This window comes from Sinocyclocheilus anshuiensis, unplaced genomic scaffold (assembly GCF_001515605.1).
Source record: "Sinocyclocheilus anshuiensis isolate Anshui unplaced genomic scaffold, SAMN03320099.WGS_v1.1 scaffold430, whole genome shotgun sequence".
NCBI lineage: Eukaryota > Metazoa > Chordata > Actinopteri > Cypriniformes > Cyprinidae > Sinocyclocheilus > Sinocyclocheilus anshuiensis.
In genome coordinates, this window is record NW_015547641.1 from 13,369 (window position 1) to 23,204 (window position 9,836).

Genomic DNA, 9,836 nt, shown 5'->3' on the forward strand with positions numbered 1-9,836 from the left:
TAGTCGGTGTGTTTGAATTTAAACACAAGTACGCCCAAGTTTTTTTTTTTGTTTTTTTTTTTTTCGTATATGATGTTGAAATCCTTGTGGGAATTTTAGAAATATATATTAGAAAATAAAGGCGTCCAGCTTGAACAAATTTATAAACACCTAGCTTATTACAATTAATGTATCATGTAATGAACAACAGCCTAATCAACCAAAGTAGCATAACGTTTTAAGTAAAACTGAACAACATATTAAACAACATATTTTAAATATCGCAATGCTTAATAATAGTTGACAAACGTTTGTACATTGTAAATGTTAAAAATGTTTTTCAAAATATTGTACTTTTCCAAATATTAAAATTATAAATACATAAATATTTAAAATATAACCATGTGTAGGTCTACTGCAATATAAAGTACATTAAAAACCCACTAAACGTGTAATCGTTTTGTTATGTTTTTACACAAAGTAGACATAAAATATACTTTAAGTAAGGGTAACGTAAGTATGTTTTCTGTAAATACACTAAAAAGTCACAAAGTATGCTTGTGTTTAGTATATCCCTTAAAAGTGTAACTAAATATATATTTATTAACATAGTATTTCTACTATACTTTTTAGAAATATACTATACTATAGTGTGCTTGTGTTTAGCATATTCCTTAAAAGTGTAACTAAGCATATATTTATTGCCAAAGTATTTCTAGTATACTTTTTATAAATACATTAAAAGTATGCTTCTGTTTAGCATATTTTTTAGAAGTATAACTAAGCATATATTTAATACAACAGTACTTCTAGTATACTTTTTAGAAATATATTAAAATGCAATTCAATATATGTTTATTGCACTTGAAATAAGCATGTTGGGAATACAAATGTATTATAAACATACTACTTGAATTTCAAGTATATTTTTAATACATTCAATACTACGTCTTTTTCACCTGGGTTTGCTTTTACGTAGGCTAGTATTTTTTTATTATTATTTTGTGATATTGGAATTGGTAACAAGAATTATGAAATTGCAATGCATCAAAAATTTTGATTGGAAAAAAATCCTATTTTAAAGTCCGCATGAAATCAAAATTGACTTTATTTACTTTACTAGCGCACATTGCTAGTCTTGATGTGAACAATTAATCCGTGCAAGTTAATCCGCTGAAATCTCGCCTACATTTCAGGTGAGGCGAGGCGCATCTCAAACAAGCCTACTGTATCGGAGCTTGATCCGTTTTGAGAAAAGCATGTGATCTATGACGTGCGAAGCTTCATTCGCCTGAAAACCACGTGACTGCTTCAGTATCGGGTTCAAACTAAGTAAATCTCAGCGCCGTTTCCTTTACATTATATTGCATTATAATGTGTTAGCATTGTTTTTTTTTAATCATAATTTATATATTGAGCACAAAAATGAACTTTGCCTCAGTCCTTAGACTGTAATCTGTAGTAGAACCAGATGTGAAACCACTGCACTGTAAATAGGTTGCTGTAAATTTTACAGTAACTTACTGGCAGCTGGATGCCAGTAAACAATACGTCTTTACTGTATTTTATTTACAGTATTATTACTGTAGTTTATTTTCATTTAGTTTAAAACAAATTTTACCTGTAAAAAACAATCAAATTGTGGTACTGCACTGTAAACCATGATTTTTACTTAAAGGGGTCATATGATGCGATTTCAAGTTTTCCTTTCTCTTTGGAGTGTTACAAGCTGATTGTGCACCACTCACAAATGCTGTATTATCAGACATTACAAGCAAGAAGAAATGAAAATGAGTTTCCTTCAGAAATACAGTGATATAAAAACACCCGCACCGGGTTTCGATTTTGAAACGTGCAGTGCTCATGTTTATTCAACATGTGCTAGCATGTTCCTCTCAAAGTCAGCCTGTTCTGTGAGTTAGTGGAGAACAGCAGCTAGAGGCTAATTTGGCTAATTTAGTAACATTAATGTTAGTTAAGCTGATGGAAGCTCACCTGCTGTTAGCACCGCTACGAGGCAATCACAAGACTCCAATACGCCTCCGATGCAGATGACATGACCACAAACTTTAAAATAAAATACAAAAGATGTTCTTAACAGTGGTGTTTCTTCACTCAGTTTTCCTCAGTAGGTTGTTAGCGCTGTTTTATGTTACCGTTACGTCTGTCACTGAATTTAGGGACCGTCTCTAAAGTTACATACGACATTGGTACACACTTTCTGACTTAAATAGCATTTGAAGAGAATTAGCAAATAAAGAGGCAGAGTTACTTGCGATAAAGAGGCAGAGTAGAGAAGATAACTTACTATGCTTCTCTTTGTTCAACTAAGTTAGTTAACTTCGGCTAAATTACATTATTAACTTACCAGTTGATGTTATCATCGATACTATGGCATTCAAAAGAGGAGGATCCAAAATACACCTCCGACATTGCAGACTACATCCAGACTACAAATCTGAAAATAACAAACAAAAGAAGTACTAGAAAATACTGTTTAATATCTCCACTGAGACAGTGGTTTGCCTAACGCACTTTACCTCAGTATTTCACGTTAATTCGCTGTTAAGGTTAAATAACGACTCACCAGAGGAGCTAACTTGCATTAAAGGGCAGCAGAACGTACAAACGTGTTTCTCGGTTTAACTAAGGTTTATTTCGACTAATATAGCAGACCTTAACTTACTCACCAGTCGATGTTATCAGCCTTTTGGCGGCATTCCGGCCGTCAGTCAGAAAAAAAGGCTCCAACTCCCGACATGAAAAATGACACGATGAATAATGTTAGTTTGCTGTTAACAAGTGAAAACATCTTAAAATATCGCAGTTTTGCATAAAACAGAAATAATATACTAACCTTTCGTCGAGTTAACGGTGCACTTCTCTTTTGTCCTTTTACAGCCACTTCCATCAAACAGACAAAAAATAAATCTCCCTTGCCATTGGTCAGTTTTTCGCGGGCAAGTTCACTACTGTAAATTGATTTACAGTAGTGAGGAAATACAGTAGTGACCGTATATTTTCCCATAATCCTTTGCGGTTTACAGTAAAATACTGTAAACACATTTTACAGTATCTCTACATATTACAGTATAATACTGTTCAAATGATAAAAATCAGTTACAGTGTGGCTGTAATGGAACATAACACTTTGGAAGGTGTTATTTATTTTTATGACCACTAGATGGCCGCAGAATAAACCGTTTTAAAACTCTTCGAATAATTAACCTTTTTCCGATACAATTGTGATGAAAGCTTCACTGGTTCAGAACACTTCACTTCGCCATCACTACAGCTGACACATATGCATTATAAGACAACTGAACATAATATAAAACGCATAAGAAAGCACAATGATATAATTTATATCATAAAGCAAAATTATATACAAGAAAAAAAAACTATTTTTGATATTGTTCTTTGGGGAGGAACTCAATCTTTGAGTTGATCTGAATCTCAGTTGAATCTGCTGTTTTTGAAGATGAAGATGAACTTTATTCACTTTGAAAACTTTAGATAATGTTTCTTTGTCATGTCACTTGCAATGTCTGGTTAGAACAGATTTATCCAGATTATATTTTATTGCTTGATGCATTATTGTGTTACATTTGTAGAGGACGCGTGTCAGACCTGAAAGTGCTGATTTGAATATGATCTACTTACTATGATAGTTTTTTGTATGACTGAGTAGAGAAGATGAATGACTGAAACACTTCCCACATGCAGTGCAGTGATACGGTTTCTCTCCAGTGTGGATCCTCTCGTGTGTTTTCAGATTTGCTGACCGACTGAATCTCTTGTCAGTGTGAACACTTGTAAGGTTTTACTCCAGAGTGAATCCTCTCATGCAGTTTTAAAATGCTCGCTGAAGTAAAAGTCTTTTCACACTCAACGCACATGTACTCTTTCACACCAGTATGTATTGTCTTATGTCCTTTTAAAGGGATCGTTCACCCAAAAATGAAAATGTTGTCATCATTTACTTACCCTCATGTTGTTCCAAACCTGTATGAGTCGCTATCTTATTTTGAACATAAAAGAAGATATTTTGAAGAATGCTGGTAATCAAACAGTTGGTGGTTCCTATTGACTTCCATAGTATTTATTTTTCTACTATGGAAGTCAATGGGGACCAACAACTGTTTGGTTTTTTAAATTTCTTCAAAATATCTTCTTTTGTGTTCAACATAACAACGAAACTCATACAGGTTTGGAACAACATGAGGGTGAGTAAATTATGACAAATTTGTCATTTTTGGGTGAACTATTCCTTTAAACTTTGTAAATGTAAAAAACTCTTTCCACACAAATGACATGAATTTGGCTTCTCCTTTGTATGAACTCTCAGGTGTGTCTTCAGGTCTGAAGCACACAAAAACGTTTTGCCGCATTGATCACATGTGTGCAGCTTCTTTCCAGTGTGGATGTTTATGTGTTTCTTAAGGTGTGATGATTGTGTGAAACTCTTCCCGCACTGATCACAAGTGAACAGTTTCTCTCCAGCATGAACTCTCATATGATGCTCAAGACTTGTTTTGCTTGTCAAACTCTTTCCACACTGAGTGCAGGTGAAAGATTTATTGGCTCTTCTTTTCTTTAAATCCTTCTTATTCTCCTTCTCGTTTGGTTTGAGAGCAACTCTAAAGTTTTTCTCCAGTTTTGACATGATTTTTCTCCTCAACTTCACTTGATTCTTTATTCTCATCGTTTTCTTCAATCAACTCTGAAATAAAAGTAAAAAATAGTTCATTTTCAGTATCTTGTAAAAAGCTGAGAAATGTGAAAATAAAAGTGAACCCTGATGTAACAGTGCAGGGCTCCAGTGTAATGCTGGGTACACACCACAAGATAATCGGGCTGATTTGGGGCCGATTTTTCCCCTTCCGACAATTCTTAGGCAATGTCCCGATTATGAAATTTTCATATAGAAAAATGTATATATTCTACTCTTACTAAATGTACCATTATTAGAATACAACTTTAGAATTTTTAATATATAAAGCAAAACAGAAATGAATGACTAATAAGCGAAAAAGTGCTCCTCCGCTGCCATCTACTGGTTATAGTGGTAATTTTATGTATTTTGTATTTATTTTGCATAAGCGTTGCAATTTTGATATACATTGTGTTTTGTCCCATTAAGATTTTTTTTTTAATGTGAAATAGTTAAGTTGTTAAAAAGTGCTTAAATCTCTCTCTCAAAAGGTTGGACAAACCCTGAAATTAATGATGTAATAACATTGGACAATTTCTGCCACAACACCATGGTTATAGTTAGCATTACTGCTTCTGGGTTTCTGCGTCAGCACTGTTTGATCTGTTCATAGCAGAACTCTGTGCTGAATTTGAACACTTCTCACTAGATCTCGCAGCAACCTTATTTATTCTGCAGTGAGTTCAAACTCTTCTCACTGGATCTCGCAGCGCTGTGCAGTAACCGTGTCGCGAGATCAACATTGGTTCCTGAATAAACCTGTTCTGAGCTTGGACCAGTTTGCTTGCGTTACGCTCAATTATTGGTCCGAGCTGCTAAACGGTCCGTGCTGCGCAGCACAAACGAGCAGCGCGGTTCTGTTACGCTTTTGTTTTATTTGCCGTTTGATGTTTCTCATATGCAACAGAAATGGCCGCTCTTATGAGTTGGGTAACGTGGTGGTCACACCGGCAGAATTGTTTGTTTGCAAAATGCAAAGTTTGAGCCCAGCAGTGGAAAGTAGACAATTGTGTTAAAAAATCTTTAAATTATTCTTTTAAAAATATTATAGCGACAATACCCATGTTTCTATAGGGAGAACTATTAAAGGGTTAGTTCACCCACAAATGAAAATTAGCTTGTGTTTTACTCACCCTCCAGGCATCCTAGGTGTATATGACTTTCTTCTTTCAGACGAATCCAGTCTGAGTTATATTAAAAATTGTCCTGGCTATTCCAAGCTCTATCATTGCAGTGTTGCAGTTAAACAGTCCACAAGTCGTCAAATAAAGTGTGCGCATCCATAATAAAACGTGCCACAGATGACTCCGGGGGGTGAATAAATGCCTCCTGTAGCAAATCCATGTGTTTTTGTAACAAAAATATCCATATTTCAAACGTAATAAACACTTTATTCTCACTTCCCGTATCTGTCATACGCAGAAGCCGTTCCGGTGGATGACGTAGTACGTCGGCGTTGTCAGGGTTTTGCCCTAACACTCTGTTTGTCTTGTGTTTGTTTCTTGTGTCTATGTTGTCTTGTGTCAGCACATGGCCTCGTTGATTGTTTTTCTCAGCCATGTGCTTTTCTAGCCCCTCCTCCTGGTTTCCTCTTTACCATACCCTCTTGTTAGCCCTTGTTGAGTCCTTGTTAGTGTAATTGCTCTCACCTGTTCCTCTTGTGCTTTCCTCCCTATTTATAGTTCCCCCTGCCCTCTTGTTTTTGCCAGTTTGTGGTCATTTTCACCCCTTCTATCACTGTTTTTGTTTCTGTCTGTGGCTGAGTGTGTGTTCTTGTCTCCCTGCCTGGTTGGTCTTGTGTCCTTGTCTTGTCTAGTCCTTTGTAGTTCCTTGTTCTTGTCTTGCTCCTTGTTTTGCCTTTTGTCACTTTTTTATTATTTATCCAGTTCTTCTAGTCCTGATCTTCTGTTTTGCATTTTTGTTTGATATTCTTTGTTAGTTGTGTTGGTTAGATTGGTAATTATTTCTTATTTTGTTACTTTTTTTTAAATCAGTTCTTTGTGTTATTTATCCCCCTGCCTGTTTTGAAGTAATTGTGTTCCTGTTGATCTTTGTCCTGTCTTGTTTCTTTGTGTTCGAGTTCCCGTCCTGACCTGTGCCTGTGAGTCCTGCCACTGGTTCACCCTGCCTATTACTTGGTCCGCTTCAGAGTCGGCGTTCAACAAGTATCTGAGCTCAGCTCTATGGTGCCTTGCTTGGCCCTCTCTATCTGCCTGGTCGTGCCGCTCCTTCTGCTGCTATTGTAATCTGCCAGTTGCTGTCCGAAACTGTTCCAGTGGTCTTCCCTAGCTGCCTCTTTGTTTACTGTGTTCCTGATGTTGTATCACCTGTGCACCTCACTACCCTCTTGTATCAGTCTGTTTTGTCAATAAACCCTCATCACTCAATCTGCTTATGGGTCCTCCTTCCAGATCCCTGACAGTCGTTGTGTGATGAATGCGGAGAGAGAAGAAAAAGCACTGTCTTTCAGATGAGACGTTAAACTGAAGTCCAGACTCTGTGGTCATTAAAAATCCCATGGCACTTCTCGTAAAGAGTAGGGGTGTAACCCTGGTGTCCTGGCCAAATTGCCCCCCTGGCCTTTGTCTTTCATGGCCTCCTAATAATCCCCATTCACTGAATTGGCTCTATCTCTCTCTCCTCTCCACCTGTAGCTGGTGTGTGGTGTGTGCTCTGGTGCCGTTGTCCTGTGGCTGCCGTCGCATCATCCAAGTGGATGCTGCACACTAGTGACTAGTGAGGAGAGACTCCCCACATGATTGTAAAGCACTTTGGGTGTACAACAATACACAAAGCGCTATAAAAATGCATCATTCATTCATTCATTCAAGCTGCGATTCCAAACATGACCACAGGGAGACGCCAAAGACCACTAAATCGCCTGCCCTTACTACTATATGGATCCATTCAGAATCGCTAAATCTCTGACCACTGGATAATCAGCGTTCACACTCTTGCTTTTAAGGCAAATACACGCTGAAAGGAATAATTTTACTGATATCTGGAGGTAAGTCACTATTCTCTCTGCAATCGCTGATGAAATCGGCCATGTTTTCTCTGCATTAGCGCTGTTTTGAACTTACCGTTTGAATTAATTTACTGGCTCCTTGGACTGTACAGGAGTTTACCGGTTTAATCCAAGTGGATGCTGCACACTAGTGGTGGTTGAGGAGAGACTCCCCACATGATTGTAAAGCACTTTGGGTGTACAACAATACACAAAGCGCTATAAAAATGCATCATTCATTCATTCATTCAAGCTGCGATTCCAGACATGACCACAGGGAGACGCCAAAGACCACTAAATCGCCTGCCCTTACTACTATATGGATCCATTCAGAATCGCTAAATCTCTGACCACTGGATAATCAGCGTTCACACTCTTGCTTTTAAGGCAAATACACGCTGAAAGGAATAATTTTACTGATATCTGGAGGTAAGTCACTATTCTCTCTGCAATCGCTGATGAAATCGGCCATGTTTTCTCTGCATTAGCGCTGTTTTGAACTTACCGTTTGAATTAATTTACTGGCTCCTTGGACTGTACAGGAGTTTACCGGTTTAAAATTATGTGATTGCAAAAGCCTGCTGCTTTTCATTTTTAAGATATTATTTTTGTTATAAAGTACTGATTCAAATTAGTAATCAATAATTAATTATTATTCTACTGCTCTGCGTGCTTCCCCTGACATGCTCTCGCACCCCACACACTCCGCTTGCATTCATTCACGTGATTGGTCGAGATGAGAGGTTATCCCGCCTGGGTAGTGTGATTTATATAGTGTCATTTCAAATCATATATGGGATCATATATAACCCAGACTCTGACGCTTTTACTCTGGGTACCGGCAACATGTCAGAAGTGCCGGCACGCACAAAAAAGTGCAGGTACTTTAAAGGCTAAAATATAGAAGTGCCTGCGTACCGGCCCACTTCAAGCACTGCTGGAAATGAGAGAAAAGTGTTTATTACGTTTGAAATATAGATATTTTTCTTTAAAAAATCACATGCATTCACTACAGGAGGCTTTTATTCACCCCCCGGAGCCGTGGGAAGCATGTTTTATTATGAATGCACTCGCTTTATTTGACGACTTGTGGACTGTTCAACTGCAACACCCGCTGACTGCAATGATAGAGCTTGGAATAGCCAGGACAATTTTTTATATAACTCCGACTGGATTCGTCTGAAAGACGAAAGTCATATACACCTAAGATGCTTCGAGGGTAAGTAAAACACAGTCTAATTTTCATTTTTGGGTGAACTAACCCTTTAAATATGTTGGTTTGTTTGATCAACTACACAATTTACCATTCACAGGGAGCATGATAGACAGGGGGTCTGACCAATCAGAATGTGGATATATTATGTGCCGCCGCTGCTATCCGCCATCTTGTCCAACAGCTACATCTGATCTCCATAGAAATCCATGTTAAAACAGGGTAAAAAACATCGACTGAATTGAAACTTTTTCAATATAACTAAATATAAAAATGTGTGTGGAGGGTTAAACTGTGCTGTTGTTGGCTGCCACAGTAACAGCAATACGCTAAGGAATTCCTTTAAAGGGGTCCTATTATGCTCTTTTACAAAGTCTTGATTTTGTTTTGGGGGTGTACTAGAACATGCTCTCATGCTTGGTGGTTCGAAAAACGCATAATTTTTTCACATAATTTACATGATTAAAATACCTTTCTCCCCAGCCTGGCACAAACGGCTCGATTAGTTCCGGCTTTGATGAAGGTCCGTCTTCCGAAAAACGAAATGTGTTGTGATTGGCTAGCTGTCCCAGTGCATTGTGACTGGTGAAAAGCTTAGACGATGTCTCAGTACTCAGTACACACCCCTTGCGCCGTCTTTCAACAAAAGCTTTTTGGCGAATCCGGCACTGTACTCCCTCATGTTGTGGAAGCTGTCCTCAGTAAAATGCGCAGCACACAATAGCAAATTGGGATTATAATGCTCAGGAACAGAGTTAAAAAATAAATTGCAACCACTGTTTCTTGATATCATCCGTTTTCGGAAGCCCAAACAAAGACGTTTGGGCACGGAGGTGAAAAAAATTAAGTTTTTCAAAAATTCGTTTCAGGCGGTCGCACCCCGGACGAGAAGCGCAGCGTCGCGTCGCACCACGTCTTTATAA

General features: G+C 37.8%; 1 protein-coding gene and 1 long non-coding RNA gene across 2 annotated transcripts in view; both read right to left on the reverse strand.

The window, feature by feature from the left end:
• Positions 1-1,966: 1,966 nt before the first annotated feature.
• Positions 1,967-2,772, reverse strand: LOC107701877 (uncharacterized). The gene is made up of 3 exons (XR_001635697.1): positions 2,670-2,772; positions 2,348-2,437; positions 1,967-2,046 (listed from the first exon to the last, which is right to left on the reverse strand). It is a non-coding gene; the product is annotated as an uncharacterized LOC107701877 (long non-coding RNA).
• A 482-nt stretch (positions 2,773-3,254) lies between these two features.
• LOC107701860 (zinc finger protein 271-like) overlaps positions 3,255-9,836 on the reverse strand; it is a 14,531-nt gene continuing 7,949 nt past the window's right edge. Inside the window, exons 3-4 of the mRNA XM_016504000.1 lie at positions 4,667-4,702; positions 3,255-3,268 (exon numbers count right to left, since the gene is read on the reverse strand). Coding sequence (XP_016359486.1) covers positions 3,255-3,268; positions 4,667-4,702 — 50 coding nt within the window. The remainder of the gene's footprint in view (positions 3,269-4,666; positions 4,703-9,836) is intronic.